We start from the raw sequence: 23,620 nt of genomic DNA, 5'->3' as shown, positions 1-23,620 counted from the left end.
CAGCACTTTGGGAGGCCGAGACGGGTGGATCACGAGGTCAGGAGATCGAGACCATCCTGGCTAACACGGTGAAACCCCATCTCTACTAAAAATACAAAAAATTAGCCGGGCGTGGTGGCGGCACCTGTAGTCCCAGCTACTCGGGAGGCTGAGGCAGGAGAATGGCGGGAACCCGGGAGGCAGAGCTTGCAGTGAGCTGAGATCCGGTCACTGCACTCCAGCCTGCGCGACAGAGCGAGACTCCGTCTCAAAAAAAAAAAAAAGGGGGGGGGGGGGATAGTCCTCTTATAACCTGATATTTGTTAACACAATATAAGCTTTCTAATTGTTTTCAAAATTACTGTAATGGTTTGTGTCTGTATTTGTATATTATACCTACAAACATACATGTCTTTCAGCTACTGAACAGATCAGAATTGGTTTTACTTTTTAGGTTGTTGATTTTTTTCATTAACTATTAACTAAGAATAATACTTATTATAAGCCAAAAATTGCTGGGTTTTTTTCTCATTGATTAAGCCACTTATTTTTATATGGTATATTTAAATAATTTCTATCTTCTGATATGATTTTAAACTCTAAATCATGTGTTACTGTTATAAAACTTTCTCCATGTAATCACACTTAGTTATGAGCAAAGCAGTGAGAAAGTTGAGGTGATAAACAACTTTGCAGCATTAATGTAACAAAAAGTTTAAGTATTTTGTCAGGAAAACAAAAGCTTAGGCTGTTAAATAAAAGCTATTCTATTTTGGTAAGTTGAAATTCAAGAATGTATATATGATTTCTTAAATGTAAGAGTGCATTAAATCAAATACAAAAATTGGTTTTTCAATGCATCATTATTTATTGCCATAACAAATTGTTTGGTCCAAAATGAAAGCTATATTCAGAAGGTTTGCACCTCAAAATTGAGTAATAATTAATGAAATGTCCGTACAAAATAAAGTGCAAGCAGTGTAAAATTGAAATCTGTCTTTGTTTCAAAATGATTAAGATTGATTAAATGATGAAATAATATTTATAGCCACTGCACTGGATACTTGAATTGTTTTTCAACCATCTTCTTATGACTGAATCTTCTGTTTCATTCTGTTTTAAATCTTAAAAGTAATATCATGGTCACTTGGAATCTGCTCTGTACTTTAATTATAGTCTCTTCTGTTATAAACAATAATGTGGACACATATTTTTCATAGTTTTAAGTAAAGATTAGATAATGCCATCTTAGAAAGGATCTGTTTAACCTATATTATAAAAGTTAGATACACAATTTGGTACATTAAATGAAAATGTCATTTGCATATATAGAACCTATTCTGTTTTACATAGTATCATAATAGCTACAGCTACTACAAGAAATGGAAGTCAAACATTTAGTAGGATGCTTAAAGAGTTAGTTTAATAATGTCCTCTTACTTTTCTAGTTAGATAGCAACTATATTTCCCAGACAAGCAAGAAAATATATGGGGCAGTTTTTATAAATTGAAAAGTAGCTAGCACAATCCAACCACGCAAAATTTTTTTGAAACAGCTTGCAATGCTGTGATTCCAAAGTGATCAAGGTACTTGAAGAGCAAAAATGGCTTGAATAGAATGGAAATGTAGGTAAGTGGACAGATAGCATCTGTATTGAATTTGTTACAAGTGGTATATTAGCAAAGAAACAAATAGAAAAATGAAATGGAAGAAATATACCAATTCCCATTATTTCATATAAAAAGAATGGCTAATTTACAGATGTTAGCACATGAAGACATTGTTCTAAAGTTTTTTTCTTATAGTATCTTTGGGTAATACTGGGCAAATAAAATGAGTTGGGAAGCATTTTCTCCTCTTCTGTTTCCCGGAAGAGATTGTTTAGAATTGCTATTATTTCTCCTTTAAGTGTTTGGTAAAATTCATCATTGAAGTTATCTGGGCCTGTAGTTTTCTTTCCTGGAAGGTTTTTAACTTAACCACAAACTCAATTTCCTTAATAAATACGGGTCTGTTTAGGTTTTCTGTTTCTTCAGTGAGATTTCTAGTTCGTATCCTATAGGGAATCTGTTTCATCTAAGTTGTTAAATATACAATCCTTGAGTTGGTCATGGTGTTTTCTAGTTAGCCTTTTAATATCTATAGTGTCTGTAGTATATCCCCCCTTTCATTTCTGACACTGTGAATTTGTATCTTCTGTTTTTCTAAGCAGTGAGCTAGAAGCTTATCTTACTGCTCTAAAAGCATTTTAAATGCACTCAAGATAGTTATGCTAGAAACTTTGACTTCTTATTCAACACTGAATATGAGTGACTAATTTTTAATTAAGAATCTATTTTGCTTTTTATATCACAGTAATGACTTCTATGTGATTAGTAGTACTACTTCGTTCTGTGTAATACTGGAATACTAGGAGATTATTCTAACAGTGAAAAACAAAGTTGGCTTAGATGGAATACGAATTTAACTTCTAAGGGCTGAAGACTTGAATTCTGCTTTTTTTAAATTCTGCAGAACTATATATCTTCATACAGATCTTCATTGTAGCTTTAGCCAGGTGCTTAGGTGTTTGCAGGTGTAATTGAGAAACCTCTAACCTAGTGTTCCTCTAAGTTAGAGTCCCTGGATCTGTATCAAAACCACCTAGTGTACGGTTTAAAATGGCCATTCCTAGGCCTTATTACAGGACCTACTATAACAGAATTGAACACGTGGCCCTGAATCTGCATCTTTAATGAATTCTCCAGGTGATTCTTAGAATGAAGTTATAGAACTACTATTCTGACGTCACAAAGGAGAAAGAGAAAAGTTGGTTTTTAAACCTCAAGATACAAAATAATTAGTCTCTCTTTTTTTTTTTTTTTTTTTTTTTTGAGATGGAGTCTTACTCTGTCACCCAGGCTGGAGTGCAATGGCGCAATCTCGGCTCACTGCAACCTCCGCCTCTCAGGTTCAAGTGATGCTCATGCTTCGGCCTCCCGCGTAGCTGGGACTATAGGCGCCTGCCACCAAGCCAGGCTAATTTTTGTATTTTCAGTAGAGGTGGGGTTTCACCATGTTGGCCAGGCTGGTCTCGAACTCCTGACCTCAGGTGATCCCCCCCTCCCCCGCCTCAGCCTCCCAAAGTGCTGCCATTACAGGCATGAGCTACTGCGCCCGGCCAATTTAGTCTTTTGATAAGGGTTCTGTAAGGCCTAATCATCTGCATTATTACTAATTTAATTTTATATTGCTTCCTGGCCAGGCACAATGGCTCACACCTCTAATCCCAGCACTTTGAGGGGCCAAAATGGGCAGATCACTTGAGGTCAGGAGTTTGAGACCAGCCTGGCCAATATAGTGAAATCCTGTCTCCATTAAAAACAAAAATTAGCGGCCAGGCACGGTGGCTCAAGCCCGTAATCCCAACATTGGGGAAGCCAAGGCAGGCGGATCACAAGGTCTAGAGATAGAGACCATCCTGGCCAACATACTGAAACCCTGTCTCTACTAAAAATACAAAAATTAGCTGGGCGTGGTGGCGTGTCCCTGTAATCCCAGCTACTTGGGAGGTTGAGGCAGGAGAATCACTTGAACCTGGGAGGCAGAGGTTGCAGTGAGTCGAGATTGTGCCACTGCACTCCAGCCTGGCGACACAGTGAGACTCCATCTCAAAAAAAAAAAAGAAAAAATTAGCTGGGCATGGCAGTGGGCACCTATAATCCCAGCTACTTGGGAGGTTGAGGCTCAAGAATCGCTTGAATCCAGGAGGTGGAGGTTGCAGTGAGCTGAGATCGCAACACTGCACTCAAGCCTGGCAAAAGAGTAAGGCTCCATCTCAAAAAAACCCCACAAAATTTATATTACTTCCTTTTTCAGTTTTCCCTTGTAAAACTTGTGAAGTCATTACATGTCAGCACCAATTTCATGATTAATAAAAAATATACTCTAGTTGGAATTAAACTCTCATCATCAATGTAATTAGACCCATGCTATTTATGCCTAATGCCCCTTTTCTCCACTAACTAATATGGCATCTCATTTATAACAAAATATTTAAAGTCTCCTGTTATATTTAAATTGCATCAAATTTAAATTATGTTAATTGTAAGACTGGCATGCCAAGCCAAATTATCACAGAAGCTTACATGAACAAGCAATGTTAGTGATAGATGCTTTTTGTTATCCATCAAATAATTACTAAGTTTTCTTTTTTAAAAAAATCAGTGTTTATGGGCACACAATTAAATACCATTTAGAACATCCTTAACTTAGGACCAGGTCACTGGCTTAGTTAAAATATGTTTATATTTGATAGTTTCCAAGGTAAGGTTACCACTGGGGAAATCGTGATAATTAAGTCATACAGTTTTATCACTGACCTAACCAGTACATTAAAGATTTCTAAATGTATCTTATTGTGTGTTTAGCGTAAGTGGCCATGCTTATGTTATCAATACCAAACTGCAGACAAGATTAGTTAAGATGCAGAAAACCTGAGCATCCTACCCTTTACTTTCTGTACATTCACATTACCAGTTTTTTCTTTTCAAAACATCCCTTGCATCAAGTGCTACTTTCTAACAGCTCTTAAGTTTCTCTGTTCACCAGAACAAACAACATTAAAGATCATATTAGTTCCCATGTTAAATTATTCATTACTGATAGCACTTATCAAAGCTAAACGTAGATAATATTCCTTCTTTCCTGACATACTGCTCAGTGGCAAGTACACTTCTTCTCAACCAGCATAGGAAACCTTTCCTTTGGGTCATTTCCCCTCTCAAAAAATTGCTTAAAGGAAATTGGAGCTAAAGAGCTTACCAACAAATAGTCCTACTAGAGTTCAATAAATATACTTTGCTATTAAGTCTAATATACAAATATGATAGAAGTTTGAAAATGGAACCTTATCCCAGTGCTATATTGGCACTCAACAAGGCTAGTGATCACTTCCGAAGGAGTCATGTTATGTTTTGAGTTTGTCTGTGATAAACCTATTGTCTAAACGGATTTATTCTTTAAGAATATACACAAGAGGTTTTCCTCCATTATTTTCACACATCAGATATGTTGTTTGGTTTTTTGAACGAGGGAGGGGGCTATCTACAACAAATACTTCATTCATAGCCATAAACCATTTGTATCTTGGGCTTGAGCCCGGGGTCAAATCAGGAATGCTCTTCAGCGCTGCTGCTGAATGATCTGCTCCGGATGTGATTTCTCAGTTGCTCTATAAGTTCAGGATTTTGTTGCTGTATCTGCTGAGCAAACTGCTGTCCCCTGTAGTAAAGAGGCAATGTGGTTTGAATAGGGAATTGCCAGTCACATTTACCCATGCAAAAAGAACTGCAGAAAATGTGGGAGCTACCTAAAGGGGGCTTTTTTCTATAAAAATAAGTTTTAGAGCCACGTCTTTAGTATCTACAAGTTTACCAGTGCCTCCATATCGCATATTACAATGCAGTGTTCTTTATAAGAAACAAAACACCCATGCTAAAAAAATAAGTACCTCAATTGGGTGAAATCTACTTCTCTAGTGCTAATGACAAAGAAGCAAAGGGCTAAGAAGTGTATGTTTTTATTGTATGTGCTAAAATATAATGCTTTTATACGCAAGTCTTAATAGTCTCATATAACACCCAGTTTGGGATGCTTTTGGAGGTCACCTAACAAGTAATTTTAAAAACACTAAGAAGTTTAACACAAATTGTAGTGTATGACCCTCTGTTGCCAGTGTTAGATATTATTATACGCCATTTAAAGGTCATTCTAAAAACGTAACATTCTAAGTGGATACACGGTTGTGCTGACAAACAACAAATGGTACTGTGGCTTCATATAAAGTGTCCAGCGAGAGTATCAGACACAGATTCAAAAAGTAAAGTTATCTTCACCAATCTGATACAAGTGGAGGCAATATGCTCAAGTAACGAGAAGATGCAAGTAGTTCCTCTAAGTGCTGACAGGCACTGAAAAAGTTTGAATAAAAGTTTCCTGAATTGCCTGAACATTAAAGTATGTAACATGTGATTTTAAACTATGTATGTGTACCTAAATTGATATATATTTTAAGAGGATATTTGACCTTCATCTGCGTCCCTGGGTAGTTTGAAGTCTGCTGAAAAACTTGGATCTTCATTGGGAAAAAATGGGGGACTAGCAGCTTTATATATATATGAGATCACAATTTATTTGGACATATGATTTTTACCGTTTGTCTCCATACCCTCAAAGTACCAGGGCACCAATCCTTGGGACCTTCTGTAAGCAAAGATATAGTATTGATACCCCCACTTAAAAACCAATGACCCTAATTTCACACTGACAACACAATCAAGTAAAATTAAGATTAGGCTACAAATGAAAAAGACTGACTGTGCTATCGGTTCCTTAGCAAGTCAGTAACCTGTACCTCAGTTTCTCTAGCCATTTGGGTAGGGATATAAATTATCTACTTTTGTAATATCTGTCCCTCACCTGCCTTATTGAGATGGTACCAAAAAAGAAAAAGAAGCAAAGATTCTGCTGGTACTTGAAAGTCCCAAAAAGTAAAGCATAATGAACGGGGAAAAAAAAAGCATAATAAACATGATTCTTTTTCTCAACAGACAGGACTGGCCAACTATCTAGGTATGGATTCCTGCCCTGCAGTCTAAAAAGTGGTTCTAATTCATGAACTTCTTTCAGATTTAGTAACATTAAGGAGGCCAAAGTTACTAATGGTAAAAGATAAAAAGAAAGCCCTGACCCCTCACCATAGAGATAAGCTGTAAAACATAAAATACATCTTCACTATTTCTGTTTTAAATAATACTTACGCTTGGATGAGGCTTGACAGGTCAGTTAGGCCCCCAACTCCAGCAGCAGGTCCCCCAATGGCATTTGTCATCATTCCTGACATTCTAGAGTACACACGAAATACATCACTGGGATTGGTATATATTCTTAACAAATAGGACAACTGGACGAGGAAAACTTAATAAAATATACCCATGTTATACCAGTAGCTAGGCCAAATGTGTGTGGCTTTAAGCTCCAACTGACTGTCATTCAGAACAGTTTCATCATTTTTGAGCTAATGTGCTCAAATTAGGAGCCTGGCAAGTAGAAGGTGGGAGAAGTGTAATAAGCTCTTTCTATATACTTACAGCTGTTGAACTTGAGGGTTCTGCATTAAACTTGCTGCCTGAAATTGAAAAATAGCACCTCCCATTAAAGGCAGTTAATACGTAGGGATCTTTAACATAGATTTTTTTTTTGAAGAACGAAAGGTAAACCATGCATGCACTAACATTTTGTAGAGTTTCAGTGTGCTATGCAAAGTAAGTGGGAATGTAAAAAGAGAGAAAGTACTAGAAAAAGTGGCATTAAGAAGACACAGTGAGGATAAAGAGATTACAAACAACACTGTAAACTGAGGATGTTGACAGCAGTTTACCTCCTACTGCTGATCAGACCAATTAAGCCAAAAGGAAAAATAGGAACTTACAGGAAAGAGATCTCCTACACTTGAAAAGGTCCATTCCAAACGAGCTCTTAAGAGATGTGACTTTGCTCCATGGGGCCCAGCAGTTTCAATGCTTCCCATGCTTACGGTGGCACAGGGAATTATATTTATGTGCGCACACACTTTTAAAACATTCTATTTTGAAAGCATCACATTTCTTTTCCCTTCAAATTGGTAATGTCAATAATATTCATGTAAAATTTGAATTTAGTCTAAATCTTTGTAGACAATAGATTTTATTCACAGACTCTCTATGAGGTGTTGGGAAAAGCCACCACTTGCTTCTATTACCAGAAAGATCACTGACTGGTTCGTAAGTAATTCAAAACTTTCCTCAAGTCCCAGTCAGGATGGGTGCCTCTGAGCCAACCCGTAAGTGCTAAAGGCATTACACAGGAAAAGCAGGATGGATGAGCTATAACCATGAAACGCTGGTTTTGCAATCCCTTTAAACTAGTTCTGCAACAATAGTTCTTCCCCTTCTCCCAGAATCTAGGATCTAGAAGAAATTTAGAACAGATCTATGGCTTTTCCGGTCACTTTTCAGTAAGCAGTCCTCCTGTCACTTTAAGTTCTATAAAATGACCTCCAGTTCAGCAATTAATGTCTCAGTGTAACAAGGAAATACATAAAGCTTCATTTATAGGTAAAACTTCTCCCTTCCTAGCATGGGCCTGCTACAGATTGACCAGTTGTAGAAAAGAGGGACCATTGACTGCTCTGTTTCCTATAGTAGGGGTCCCCAACCCCTAGGCCACAGACTGTTAGGAACCAGGCTGCACAGCAGCAAGTTAGCGGTGGGCAAGCAAGCATTACTGCCTGAGCTCCACCTCCTGTCAGATCAGCTGCAGTATCAGATTCTCATAGGAGCAAGAACCCTATTGTGAACTGTGCACGTGAGGGATCTAGGTTGAGTGCTCCTCAAGAGAATCTAACGATTCTCCCCGTCCTGCCCCTACCCCCTACCCCCAGTATGGTCATGGAAAAAGTGTCTTCCATGAAACCAGTCCCTGTTACAAAAAGGTTGGGGACTGCTCTCCTACAGTGCTTTTTTTTTTGGAGATGGAGTTTCACTCTGTCACCCAGGCTGGAGTACAATGGCATGACCTCAGCTCACTGCAACCTCTGCCTCCCGGAGTCAAGTGATTCTCCTGCCTCAGCCTCCCAAGTAGCTGGGATTACAGGCATGCACCACCATGCCCAGCTAATTTTTCTATTTTCAGTAGAGACGGGGTTTCGCCAGGTTGACCAGGCTGGTCTGGAACTCCTGACCTCAAGTGATCCGCCCATCTCAGCCTCCCAAAGTGCTGGGATTACAGGTGTGAGCCACCACACCAAGGCCTATAGTCCTTCTTTATCCTGTAGTGCTTCCAGTCTTCTTCCCCCAGCTTGCTGATTAAGAGTTGTGGCCCTCCAGGGTGAGGGTTAAATGGAGAGAAAGGTGAAAGGAGCAGCAAAGTTCTTATTTGATGACTGGTATTATCTTACTAGTTTTGCATCGGTGCTCTTTGAGTTTGCAAGGTATTCAAAAACTACGTGGTTCTCCTATGGGGTACTTTCTAGTGTTCTTCAGATACTTCTGCTTTCCCTAGGCCCTTGGAGATTTCTTATCTCTTCTTTGAAAAGGGTAATTTACCCTCTGGATGAATGCTATGACTTTCCCTTCAGTCTCAGGTTCTTGGCAGTCCTCCAGAGATTCTCTGTCTTGGGAACCTATCACACTTCCAGGAAAGCCTCTTGGACATATTCAGACACCCTCTCTCACAACTGTGTGTGCTCACCTTGGTCCACAGGAAACACCTCTGCTCCACTCTCATCAGTACAGTAACTGCTCAAACCACACAGCTAATTCTGCCACTGGCTTTCCAGCTGAACCATCGGGTAGAAAGTCTCCATACCAGAAACGCCCTTTCTCAGGGAGGGCTTGAGATGAGAGCAAGCCTCCCTAATTCCTTCATCTAGGGAGCCCTAGAACTCTAATAGCTCTCTCCAAAAATCTTGTTTTAATTTCCATCAACCTTGCCTTTTTTACGAGTCACAAAACAAGTTTTTTATCCCCATCTTTTGCAACGCCTACATGGTGGTCTCACACCTTATTTTGGTACATAGCAGCTTGGAGCCTAAGCCAAACCTGAAACTAGAAGAATTCCATTTTTTACATCCTGTTACAATACCATAACCTGAGTCCTGGAATGGGTAACTATGCTTCAAAAAAAAAAATGAAGTCACAAGATCTACAAAACATGTATTTGCTAGCGTGGTAAGAAGGCTGAAATTTGATGAGGGAAAAATAAAAACTACCAATTGCTAAAAAGACTTATCTCATTGGGAATGAGTCATCTGTGCATTTCAGTTCAACAGAAGATTTAATGGATGCAAGACACATTTTTTAAGGAAACAGAAGATGAATAAAAACTGATTCCTGCCTTCCAAGGGCATATCATGTGATAGAATAATTCTCATCCAAAGTATACAGTCACCCCAGGAGCTTGATATGCCCTGGGAACATCCTAAACCTACTAAATGAAAGTTACCACATACTGAACCAGAGCATGTATGTTCTCAAAAAGGCCCAGACATTATTTTGTTGGTTTGTAAGAATAGAGGACATACATATGATATATATATAGATATATATATCAAACTCTAAGGATAAAAAACAAGGCAGACAATGCTGAGGGGCAAGCCTAGGGAACCACAATGGCCAAATACTCAAACTGCAGATGTTAGATATCTTCCTAGGACCACTTTTATGTAAGAGAGTAGTTTTTAACATTTCATATATTGGCAGATTCCTGTACCAATCTCACGAAAAATAAGATGCTTTCCTGGAAAAATGCACATATACACATGTACATAGATTTTTATGTACAATTTTGGGAAAATCCATGAGCTTCCTGAAGTCCATCCATGGCTTTCCCACAGGAGGTACATGGACACGTTAAGAACCCTGCCATTCAGCCAGAGAGAAAGGCCAGGCCACCTACAAAGGAAGCCCATCAGACTAACAGCAGATGTCTCAGCAGAAACCCTACAAGCCAGAAGAGATTGGGGGCCAATATTCAACGTTCTTAAAAGAATTTCCAACCCAAAATTTCATATCTGGTCAAACTAAGCTTCATACCCAAAGGAGAAATAAGATCCTTTTCAGACAAGTAAATGCTGAGGGAACTCGTTACTAACAGACCTGCCTTACAAGAGTTCCTAAAGGAAGCACTAAATATGGAAAGCAAAAACTGTTACCAGCCACTACAAAAGCACACTGAAGTACACAGACTAGGGACACTGTGAAGCAACCACGTAAGTTTGCAAAATAACCAGCTAGCATCATGATGATAGGATCAAATTTACACATAACAATACTAACCTTAAATGTAAATGGGCTAAATGCCCCAATTAAAAGACATAGAATGGCAAGCTAGATAAAAAAACAATATCCATCAGTGAGCTGTATTCAAGAGACCCACTATACATACAAAGACACACATAGGTTCAAAATACAGGGATGAAGGAAAATTTACCAAGCAAATGGAAAACAGAAAAAAGCAGTGGTTGCAATCCTAGTTTCCGACAAAACAGACTTTAAATCAAAGAAGATCAAAAAAGACAAAGAAGGAAGCAGAGGTTATAGTGAGCTGAGATCGTGCCACTGTACTCCAGTCTGGGTAACAAAGCAAAACTCTGTCTCAAGAAAAAAAAAAAAGACAAAGAACGGCATTACATAATGGTAAAGGGTTCAATTCAACAAGAAGAGCTAACTATCTTAAATATATATGCTCCAATACAGGAGCACCCAGATTCACAAAGCAAGTACTTCGAGAGCCTCAAAGAGACTAGACGCCCACACAATAATAGTGGGAGACTTTAACACTCTGCTGACAATATTAGATCATCAAGACAGAAAACTAACAAAGATATTCAAACCTGAACTCAGCTCTGGATCAAGTGGACCTGATATCTACAGAACTCTCCACCTAAAAACAACAGAATACACATTCTTCTTATCAGAACACAGCACTCAATTCACTCAAAACCACACAACTACATGGAAATTGAACAACCTGCTCCTGAATGACTTTTGGGTAAATAACGAAATTAAGGCAGAAATCAAGAAGTTCTTTGAAACTAATGAGAACAAAGAAACAACATACCAGAATCTCAGACACAGCTAAAACAATGTTAAGAAAGAAATTTATAGCACTAAATGCCCAAATCAAAAAGCTAGAAAGATCTCCAGTTGACAACTTAACATCACAACTCAAAGAACTAGAGAAACAAGAACAAACAAACCCCAAAGCTAGCAGAAGACAAGAAATAACCAAGATCAGAGCTGAACTGAAGGAGAGAGAGACACAAAAAACCCTTCCAAAAAAAAAAATCAATGAATTCAGAAGCTAGTTTTTTGAAAAAATTAATAAACTATAGCTAGCTATACTAATGAAAAGAAAAGAGAGAAGATTCAAACAAACACAATAAAAAATGATAAGGGGGATATTACCACTGACCCCACAGAAATACAAACAACCATCAAAGAATACTATAAACAGTTCTATGCACATAAACTAGAAATTTTACTAATCAATTTCTAGAAGAACTTCATAAATTCCTGGACACATACACCCTCCCAAGACTGAACCAGGAAGAAACTGAATCCCTGAACAAACCAATAATGAGTTCTGAAATTGAGGCACTAATAAATAGCCTACCAACCAAAAAAAAAAAAAAAAGTCCACAACCAGATGAATTCACAGCTAAATTCTACCAGAGGCAGAAAAAAGAGCTGGTACCATTCCTACAGAAACTATTCTAAAAAATTGAAAAGGAGGCTCTCCTCCCTAACTCATTCTATGAGGCCAACATCCTGATACCAAAACCTGGCAGAGATACAACAACAAAAAAGAAAACTTCAGGCCAGTATCCTTGATGAACATTGATACAAAAATCCCCAGCAAAATACTGGCAAAACAAATCCAAGCAGCATATCAAAAAGCTTATCCACCACAATCAAGGAGGCTTCATCCCCAAGATGCAAGGCTGTTTCTACATATGCAAATCAATAAATGTGATTCATCTCATAAACAGAACTAAAGACAAAAACCCCACGATTATCTCAATAGACGCAGAAAAGGCCTTCAATAAAATTCAACATCCTTTCATGTAAAAAACTCTCCATAAACTAGATATCGAAGGAACACACCTCAAAATAATAAAAGCCATATATGACAAACCCACAGCCAATATCATACTGAATGAGCAAAAGCTGAAAGTATTCCCCTTGGAAACCAGCACAAGACAAGAATATCCTCTCTCACCATTCCTATTCAACATATTAATAGTATTGGAAGTTTTGGGCAGGGAAATCAAGCATGATAAAGAAATAAAGGGTATTCAAATAGGAAGAGAGGAAGTCAAATTATCCCTATATGCAGATGACATGATCCTTTATCTAGAAAACCCTATTGTCTCAGTGGAGAAGTTTCTTAAGCTGATAAGCAACTTCAGCACAGTCTCAGGATACAAAATTAATGTGCAAAAATCACTAGCATTCCTACATACCAACAGGCAAGTCAAAGGTCAAATCACAAATGAACTCCCATTCACAATTGCCACAAAAAGAATAAAATACCTAGGAATACAGCTAACAGGCGAAGTGAAGGAACTCTTCAAGGAGAACTACAAACTACTACTCAAGGAAATAAGAGAGGACAGGAACAAGTGGAAAAACATTCCATGCTCATGGATAAGAAGAATCAATATCATGAAAATGGCCGTATTGCCCAAAGCAATTTACAGACTCAATGCTATTCCCATTAAACTACCCTTGACATTCTTCACAGAATTAGAAAAAACTATTTTAAAATTCATATGGGGCCAGGCACGGTGGCTCAAGCCTGTAATCCCAGCACTTTGGGAGGCCGAGACGGGCGGATCACGAGGTCAGGAGATTGAGACCATCCTGGCTAACACGGTGAAACCACGTCTCCACTAAAAATACAAAAACTAGCTGGGCGAGGTGGCGGCCACCTGTAGTCTCAGCTACTTGGGAGGCTGAGGCAGGAGAATGGCGTAAACCCGGGAGGCGGAGCTTGCAGTGAGCTGAGATCCGGCCACTGCACTCCAGTCCGGGCGACAGAGCAAGACTCCGCCTCAAAAAAAAAAAAAAAAAAAAAAAAAATTCATATGGAAGCAAAAAAGAGCCCAAAGAGCCAAGGCAATCCTAAGTGAAAAGAACAAAGCTGAGGCATCATGCTACCCAATTTCAAACTATATTATAGGGCTACAATAACCAAAACAGCGTGGTACTAGTACAAGAACAGACACATAAGACCAGTGGAACAGAACAGAGAACCCAAAAATAAGACTGCACATCCACAACCATCTGATCTTTGACAAACCTGGCAAAGGCAATGGGGAAAGGATTCCCTATTTAATAAGTGGTGCCGAGAGAACTGGCTAGCCAAATGGAGAAAATTGAAACTGGACCCCTTTGCTATACTATATATATACAAAAATCAACTCAAGATGGATTCAAGACTTAAATGTACAACCCAAAACTTATAAAAACTCTATAAACCTAAGCAATATCATTCAGGACATAGGCACTGGCAAAGATTTCATGACAAAGACGCCAAAAGCAATTGCAACAAAAGAAAAAATTGACAAATGGGATCTAATTAAACTAAAGAGTTTCTTTTCCACACCAAAAGAAACAATCAACAGAGTAAACAGACAATCTACAGAATGGGAGAATATTTTTGCAATCTATCTGACAAATGTCTAATATACTGTATCTATAAAGAACTTAAACAAATTTACAAGAAAAAAAACAAACAACCCCATTATAAAGTGGGCAAAGGAAATGAACAGACATTTCTCAAAAGAAGACATATATGTGGCCAATAAACATGAAAAAACAGCTCAACATCATTGATCATTAGAGAAATGCAAATCAAAACGACAATGAGATACCATCCCACATAAGTCTGAACAACTATTATTAAAAACTCAAAAATAGGCCAGGTGTGGTGGCTCATGCCTGTAATCCCAGCACTTCGGGAGGCTGAGGTGGGCAGATCACCGGAGGTCAGGAGTTTGACTAGCCTGGTCATTTTGACTAGCCTGGTCAACATGGTGAAACTCCATCTCTACTGAAAATACAAGAATTAGCCAGGTGTGGTTGTGGGTACCTATAATCCCAGCTACTCAGGAGGCTGAGGCAGGAGATTTGCTTGAACCCAGGAGGTGGAGGCTGCAGTGAGCCGAGATCCCACCATTGTACTCCAGACTGGGTGACGAGAGTGAAACTCCGTCTCAAAAACAAACAAACAACAAGAACAACAACAACAAAAAAACAGATGCTGGTGAAGTTGTTGGAGAAAAAGGAATGCTTTAATACTGTTGGTGGAAATGTAAATTAGTTCAACCATTGTGGAAGACAGTGTGGTGATTCCTCAAAGACCTAGAAGCAGAAATACCATTCGACCCAGCAATCCCATTACTGGGTATACACCCAAGGGAATAGAAATCATTCTACTGTAAATACACATGCATACGTATGTTCACTGCAGCACTATTCACAATAGCAAAGACATGGAATCAACCCAGACTGGATAAAGACAATGCAGTACATATACACCATGGAATACTATGTAGCAATAACAAGAAACAAGATCATGTGCCTCGCAGGGGCATGGATGGAGCTGGAGGCCATTTTACCATTTTACTTAACAAAGTAACACAGGAAAAGAAAACCAAATAACACATGTTCTCACTTATAAGTGGGAGCCAAATGATGAGAACACAATGACACAGGTAGGGGAACAACACACACTGGGCCTGTTGGAGGGCAGGGGATGGGAGGAGAGAAAGGCTCAGGAAGAATAGCTAATGGATGCTGGGCTTAATACCTGGGTAATGGAAGGATCTGTGCAGCAAACTACCACGGCACACATTTTACCTATGTAACAAACTTGCACATCCCACACAAGTACCCCTGCACTTTGAAATAAAATTTGGAAATTAAAAAGAAAAAACCCTGCTATAGCCTTATATCAACACTCCACTACAACTACCACCACAAAATCTCACTTACTTGTTTCTAAAAAAAAACTGCATAGCTACATAGCTCTAAGGAAAACAAAGCCAGTAGAGGCAGAAAAGAAAGTATACTCACCATACTAATGAAGGCTGGATTATTTATCAAGCTAGCCATGTCAAAGCTCAGTCCAGTTCCTGTCTGTAAAACAATTATATCTGAGAATCAGTCCAACAATTACAATAACTTGTGACTGACAGAAAATACTTCACTCATTTGGCATTAACAACTTACAGGACTGGATACCTCTCTTAACTTCTGTTCTGCTATTTTCAGATTTGACTTATAGGAATCATTTTCAGGGTCAAGATCTAATGCCTTTTGATAACTTGTAACTGCTTCTTCAAATTTATTCATGGCAGTGAGGGCCAGCCTGAAGGGAATACAGAGTACAAGAATAAGAGATACTTGATTAAAGAACATCAGGACATCACAAACATCGTCAAACGTCTGTCTGTCTTGGTATTCGGTTCTAATCCAGATTATACTTAATTTATTCACTGTACTATGGCTCACAGGAGTAAAATTCCCTCCAACTTAAGATTCTGTGCATTTGAACTCTCGCCATTCTGCTTGCTGACAACCTGGTTGTCCTATAGATCATGAATTTAATGCTAGAGATTCTCTTACTTATTCTACCATTTTTTAAGCCTAATATGTAAAATAATTTGCTTTAGAAATGCCTAAAGTTCCAAAAGATGTGAGCTGACAATCCTGTGGTTACAAAAATCCATGATGCTAACACCATTTTTAAGGATTCTAAACTGTATTTGTGCTTCAAAATAGCCCACATGCTTTCTTCTTCCTAACAGAGTAACAATACATATCAATTTGCCATTAGGAAAACAGTCTGTAGTTATCAGATAACTATTCCTGATCAAAAGAGGTAGGTAAAATTAGCATCCTTTACAACTCAAATGACAAATTATACCAGGCACAAGTCAAAGAGCTTTTAAATTTTAATGTTCATATTTACCTAGTTATAATTCACTTACTGAAAAATTATTATAGAACTAAACAATAACTGTATATATAGTGAGATGGTATTAGGGGTTTCTGTTTGTTTTAGGTTTGTTTCAAACAAATTACTATTTTCTTTTCTCTTTTTCTCTTTATCAGAACCTAATTCATTTTCTACCAGTCAACCATGTATGATACTTTATCAGAGTCCCTAGTTAATCAAGAGTCAAGTCAGTAACTATTTATTGAAACTCTATGATGTATAAGAATATTATTAAAATAATATCTAAAGATACAGAGGATCCTGGCTATGCGCAGTGGCCCATGTCTCCAATCCCAGCAGCACTTTGGGAAGCCAAGGTGGGTGGATCACTTAAGGTCAGGAGTTTGAGACCAGCCTGGCCAATATGGTGAAACCCTGTCTCTACTAAAACTACAAAAATTAGCCAGGCATGGTGGCAGATGCCTGTAATCCCAGCTACTAGGGAGGCTGAGGCCAAAGAATTGCTTGAACCCAGGAGGTAGAGGTTGCAGTGGGCCAAGATAGAGCCATTGCACTCCAACCTGGGTGACAGACTGAGACTCTGTCTCAAAAAGAAAAAAAGAAGTGTCTAAAGATACCAAGGATTCCACAATGAAAAAGATAAAGTTCCTAGCCCAGGCATAGCGGCTCATGCCTATAATCCCAGCACTTTGGGAAGCTGAGGCAGGTGGATCACTTGAGGTCAGGAGTTTGAGACAGGCCTGACAAACATGGTGAAACCCTGTCTCTACTAAATACAAAAAATTAGCCAGGCATGGTGGCACATGCCTGTAATCCTAGCTTCTTGGGAGACTGAGACAGCAGAATTGCTTGAACCCAGGAGGTGGATGTTGCACTGAGCCAAGATTGCGCCATCGCACTCCAGCCTGGAAAACAAGAGCGAAACTCCATCTCAAAAAAAAAAAAAGATAAAGTTTCCTGACTTTAAGAAAATTTCATTCTACCTGTGGAAGACAGGCAACCAGGCAACAAGCATGCAAATAAAAAGGGCAATATTGAAGAGAATGAATAGGAGAGCTGCTCAACAAGTAGCCACATTGGAAAGATCTGAGGGATGTAAAGAAAGTAGTCATGAAAATATGGGAGGAGCATTATAGTGGAAACAGCAGTAAACAGAAAGGTCCTGAGAAAGATGCAAGCTTGGTATTCTTAAGGTACAGGACAAGGGCTGATGAGGAGGGAACACAGAAAACAAAGCACGGAGAAATGATGTCAGAGAACAGTTGGGTGCCAGATGATACAGGTCCATTGCTTGGAGTTTGAACTTTATTCTGGTTGCAATGGAGTCATGTGATATAATTTGTGCTTTTGAAAGCTCACTCTGGCTTCTATGTAGAGGATCTACATGGGCAGAAGGGTAGAAAGGAGGCAGAGAGATCAGTTAGGAAGCTATTGCAGTAGCTTAGGTAAGAGATGTAGTTTGGACTAGGGCTATATGTGAGATAGCGATCAACACTTGGATTCAAGATATATATGGAAACTAGAATTGACAGGACTTGCTGATAGAGTATCAGTACTTATGTCAGGTGTAATAACAATGAAGGATGACTCAGGCTTTTGACCTGTGCATGGGAGAGATAAATAATTGTACAATGTATTGCAATTGGAAAGATTTTGGAAGGGAACATGAGTTCTGTCTGGGACATGTTAAGTTTAAAATACCTATTAAGCATCCAATCAGAGAGTTGAAAAGTAGTTGAATATATGAGTATGGAGTTCAAACAATATAACTTAGATTCAATAATATATATAGTTGATTCTTATTCACAGTAGTCCTGTTCTATAAAGTCACCACAAACAATGAATTAGCAAATACTGAACAATTGTTCCTAGGGAAAACACAGAGTTAGGTTCCTGCAAATATGTAAATAGTCATATTTTCATCAACTGATCAATATATAATCTTGTTTTTATGTGTGTTTCTGATTAAAGAAACTTTATTTAATGTATATTTTTTATTCATTAGCATTGAACTCATAGCCAATGGCACTAACTCATGCCTGAATGAAGCTTGTCTCATAAATGTATTTTCTCCATAAGGCACATTACAATCCTCTTGGACTTAGGAACACTAGATAACACTTCAGCTTATACTTGGGGGCCACTGTAAACAGCTAAATCACAAATAAAAGGCACACACACACAAAAAAAAGTAGCACTAAATAGACTATTTCAGCATGAGAGCTGAAACAAAAAGGTAGAGCAGCACCTTATTCACTCTCAGCTGAGATTGGGAATATCAGAAGACACATTTTCACTAATTTTGCATGCCATGAATGACCACAGAAGCAGTGTAAATATTGATTTGGAGATTACAAATCAATTAGCAAGTAGGCAAATTCATAAATACAGAATCTGCAAATAATGAGTATCAACTGTATATGAATTTTAAAAGCATGGAGCAGGATAAGCTGAGCAGAGAGAATAGACAGAGAAACAGCAGCAGCAGAGGATGCAACCCTAAAATACAGCATTGTTTAGAGATGGCAGAGAGGAAGAACAAGCAAGGGAGACTGGAAAAGAGCATCCAGTAATGTGGAAGGGGAAACAGGGCAAGTGTGACATCAGGATCCTAGAGAGTAATCTATTTTGACAATAAGTTAATAGCGGCCGGGCATGGTGGCTCACGCCTATAATCCCAGCACTTTGGGAGGCAGAGGTGGGTGGATCACCTGAGGTCAGGAGTTCGTGACCATCCTGGCCAACATGGTGAAACCCCATCTCTACTAAAAATTCAAAAACTAGCCAGCTGTGGTGGTGGGCGCCTATAATCCCAGATATTCAGGAGGCTGAGGCAGAAGAATCACTTGAACCCAAGAGGAGGAGGTTGCAGTGAGCCAAGATTGCTCCACTGCACTCCACCCTGGACAACAAGAGTGAAACTCCATCTCTAAATAAATGAATCAATAAATAAATGAATAAGTTGGCTTATAAAAAATAAATGAATAAGTTAACTGCACCAAATACTAAAAGACGGTGTATGGTGAGGATACAAGAGCTGAACACTGGCCTAGGCAAAATAAAGACAACTGGTAACCTTGAATAGAGTTATCTCAGTAGACTGATTGTATTACTCAGGGTTCTCAAGAGAAAGGGAACCAATAGTATATGTGTGTATATATATATATACACACACACGTAGAAATATGAAGAGATTTCTTGTGATGGACTGGCTCACACAATTATGGAGGTTGAGAAGTCCTACCATCTGCTGTCTGCAAGCTGCAGACCCAGTAGAATTAATGATGCAATTCCAGTCCAAATCCAAAGACTTCAGAACCAGGACAACTGACGGTGTAAGTTGGGTCCAAGTCCAACGGCTTGAGAATGAGGAATGCTGAGGTCCAAGAGCAGGAGAAGATGGATGCTCCAGCTCAAGCAGAGACAGCAAATTTGCCCTTCCTCTATTTTTTTGTTCTATTTGGGGTCTCGAAGGAATGGTTGATGCTTACCCATGTTGGTGTAGGTGATCTTCTTTACTCAGTCTACTGATTCAAATGCTAATCTCATACAAAAATTGGCTGGGCATGGTGGCTCACACCTGTAGTCCCAGCTACTCGGAAGGCAGGAGAACCGCTTGAATCCAGGAGGTGGAGGTTGCAGTGAGCCAGGACTGCACCACTGCACTCCAGCCTGGGTGACAGAGTGAGACTCCATTTCAAAAAAAAAAAAAGAAAAAAATGCTAATCTCTTCTGGAAACACACTCACAGACACACCCAGAAATAATGTTTTACCAGCTATCTGGACATCTTTGCCCAATGAAGTTGACCAATAAAATTAACCACCATAGTGACATAGAACAGAAGCCCTACTGGAGTGAGCTGAAGAGGGAATAAGAGATGACAAAGATAAAACAGCAAGTACAGATAACCATCAGGGTCATAGAACGAGGAACTGAGAAGTGGGATGGTGGCTGGAGGGGAACACTGGGCAAAGAGATGGGTCCAACTAATGAATTTTTTTTTTTTTTGAGACAAGGTCTCACTCTGTCACCCAGGCTGGAATGCAGTGACATGATCACAGCTCACTGTAGCCCAGACTTCCCAGACTCAAGCAATCCTCCCACCTCAGCCTCCCAAGTAGCTGGGACTACAGGTGTACACCACCACTCCTGGATAATGTTTGTATTTTATAGAGATGGGGCTCAAGCATTTCTCCCACCGTGGCCTCCCAAAGTGCTGGGATTACAGGTGTGAGCCACCGCACCTGGCTCAGTGAATGATTTTTTACGAACTTATCACATGCCATGCATTATCATCTATTACAGATGGAAGAACTAATATTGCAGAAAATGAAGGGGGTTGTAATAGTTGCAAAGTTGTGGAGAAGGTACAAGGGGATGACATCTTAAAGCAAGAGTGGAGGCAATGGTCTTAAGTAAGAATGCGCCTTTTTTTTTTTTTTGAGACAGAGTCTCAATCTGTCACCCAGACTGGAATGCAGTGGCTCTATCTCAGCTCACTGCAACCTCTGCCTCCCAGGTTCAAGCGATTCTCCTGCCTTAGCCTCCCAAGTAGCTGGTACTGCAGGTGCTCACCACCATGCCTGGCTAATTTTTGCATTTTTAGTAGAGATGGGGTTTCGCCATGTTGGCCAGGCTGGTCTTGAACTCCCGACCTCAGGTGATCTGCCCGCCTTGGCCTTCCAAAGTGCTGGGATTACAGGCGTGAGTCACCACACTCAGTCAGAATGCTTCCATTTTAACAAGAAAAAAAGGCATTCTGTGTAGATACAAATGTAGGTAGACTGATGGATTTGCAAGGAGGAAAATGAGTTGTTTTTCTTCAAATCATTTTCTTCTCAATTAAGTGTAAGACAATTGTGTCAGTTGAGAGTCATCATAGAGGGAGTAGTGGAAATTTGAAGGAAGAGGTATGAAAGAGTCACATCAGAGAGTGGAAAGGTGACTATAGAAGGAAATAGAATAGAATTGTCTGCAATATTGAGTGCTCTTCTGAGATTTGTGGTCATGGACATGAAATTAGTCGACTAAGTACGATTATATAATTTTCTCCAACAATCAAATTAGTCATCAATCATCTCACTTCCAAGTCACAGAAATTGTAGTCATTTCCTCCCTTATGTTTTATTTATCTTCTTATTAGTTCAGAGGGTACAATATTAAGCAGGAAATTCAAAACCAAGCCATTAAGGACAGCATACCTGATGCTACATGGTACTACTTGGAACATTCTCCCAGAACTTACCCCATTCTCCCATAGGCCTTACTGTACTTTGAATCAATTGCTATTGCTTTTTCACAATCCTTTATCGCATCTGTATAGTGACCTAATTTGCTTTGAGCAGCAGCCCTAAGAGAAAGAAAAGAGAATTTTATTAAAGGCAGTTTTCAAGGCACTAATTTAGATTTTTCAAGTACTAATAACACTACCTTTTTCTTGTTCCAATTTGTAGATCATTCCCACTAAATTTCTAAGTCAAACTGTCTAAGATAATTATGTAATAAAATGAAAACAAAACAAAAAAAAAGCTCAGAAACTTCTGTGCAGAAAAAAGTATGCAGGCTGCCTTTCACTGTTTGCTTTGCTATAGAAAGGACAAATATGCAAGTCATACAACTGGTCTACCTATTTATACCCTTTCTAGTTTGTGCAAACATAAAAGTGAAAAAGCTAGGACATCTGGGCTACTATGGAGGCACAAAGAGTGAGTGATTGCTGTGAATGGCTACACAGAGGGTTGTGCTATTATGACTTTAACAGTACGGTTAAAGTACAAGTAAAAGTGATATCCCAGTCCCCTGGCACTTTCTCTCATTCATTCATTTCTAAGGCCAACTAGATTTTATTTCTTTCAGTCTCCTAGAAGTTCTCATGATCTTGTCCCTCATCAAAAGGTTGAAGAGCCAACTTTGGAAAAAGAACACTTGCCTAGATCAAAATCCCTACAATTGTGACCTCTCCTCAATAACGTTTCCAAACAGGAAGAAACAGCTCAGAGGAGAAACAGGAAAGGAGAAGAGAAGCTCTAAGATGGATGCTCAGAAGTCAAAGTGGGGTGCCAGCAACCAAGAAATAGAAGTTTTTTGGACCAAGGAGGGCCAAGGTGTGGTGACCACTTCTTCGATTTCTCACAACTACAAAGGAGAATGCTATGCTGCACAGCACCTCTACCTCTACCACTGTAACTCCAAGACCTGGTACCCTTTCTATTAATTAAGGTAAAGAAGCACTTCCTGAAAATTTTGCTTGCAAGTCCAGAAATGAACTTAGGCTCCTTCATGTTCTTCAGTCTACAGACAAAAGTCTCACGCTAACCCAAGGTCTCTGACCTCATGTTCCTCTCCCATTGCAATCTCAGAAGCTCTACTCTTGTTTTTGCTACCTCTATTCTTCTCTCTTTACCCATATTTGTTTTTTTGTTTTGTTTTGTTTTTTTCCTTTTTGTGGAGAACAGGGTCTTGTTATCCTGCCCAGGCAGGTCTCAAACTCCTGGGCTCAAGCTATCCTCCCACCTCTGCCTCCCTAAGAGCTGGGATTACAGGCATTAGTCACCGCACCCGGCCCCATGTTAGTTGCTTTAATTGTCCTTAAAAACAATCTTTTTGCTTAACCATCCAGTAAACCATATCTCTTCCTTGAAATTAGTCAAAGGTCACATCTTTCAAGCACCTAGCTGGACTCGAATAAGCACACATGAAAACAATAAAGCTGATTAGAACACCACCTATCTCCAAGTATCAGTGAGAATCCTTGCTGATCCTCAATATTCCTCAAGTATGCTCTAATCTCCTCCTGTCAATCAAACTATAGATTAGGGTTATCTAATACTACTTTTATATCACATCCAGCTTATTATTATACTCTACAAATACTAGCTGTACATAGTAATAAATCAATTATTTGCTAGGTATCCACGAACAGAATGTGTTATGTAAAACCAATCCTGGATAGAAGAAGCTAAAAAAAAATACTGCCAATTCTGGAAGTTGAACCTGGGAATATAAACCTACTAAAATTTCACTAAAACTTAAGCACGTTTAGCGGGAAGAAAAGGAGAAGAAATAGGAGTTTAGTTCTAATTAAGCACAT

At 39.1% G+C, this 23,620-nt stretch overlaps 1 protein-coding gene across 2 annotated transcripts in view; it reads right to left on the bottom strand.

Annotated features, from left to right (window-relative positions):
* Positions 1 to 1,383: 1,383 nt before the first annotated feature.
* The window catches only part of SGTB (small glutamine rich tetratricopeptide repeat containing beta), a 60,633-nt gene continuing 38,396 nt past the window's right edge, over positions 1,384 to 23,620 (bottom strand). The window contains exons 6-11 of one of the 2 annotated variants that reach the window (XM_026455343.1): positions 21,776 to 21,880; positions 15,799 to 15,937; positions 15,643 to 15,705; positions 7,111 to 7,148; positions 6,781 to 6,864; positions 1,384 to 5,242 (exon numbers count right to left, since the gene is read on the bottom strand). In XM_026455343.1, coding sequence (XP_026311128.1) covers positions 5,131 to 5,242; positions 6,781 to 6,864; positions 7,111 to 7,148; positions 15,643 to 15,705; positions 15,799 to 15,937; positions 21,776 to 21,880 — 541 coding nt within the window. In that variant the 3' untranslated portion in view covers positions 1,384 to 5,130. The remainder of the gene's footprint in view (positions 5,243 to 6,780; positions 6,865 to 7,110; positions 7,149 to 15,642; positions 15,706 to 15,798; positions 15,938 to 21,775; positions 21,881 to 23,620) is intronic. The other variant, XM_026455347.1, reaches the window with a different exon arrangement.

Source organism: Piliocolobus tephrosceles, chromosome 4 (genome assembly GCF_002776525.5).
Source record: "Piliocolobus tephrosceles isolate RC106 chromosome 4, ASM277652v3, whole genome shotgun sequence".
Taxonomy (NCBI): Eukaryota; Metazoa; Chordata; class Mammalia; order Primates; family Cercopithecidae; genus Piliocolobus; species Piliocolobus tephrosceles.
The sequence above is the reverse complement of the archived record's forward strand: the minus strand, read 5'-3'. Positions and strand labels throughout refer to the sequence as shown.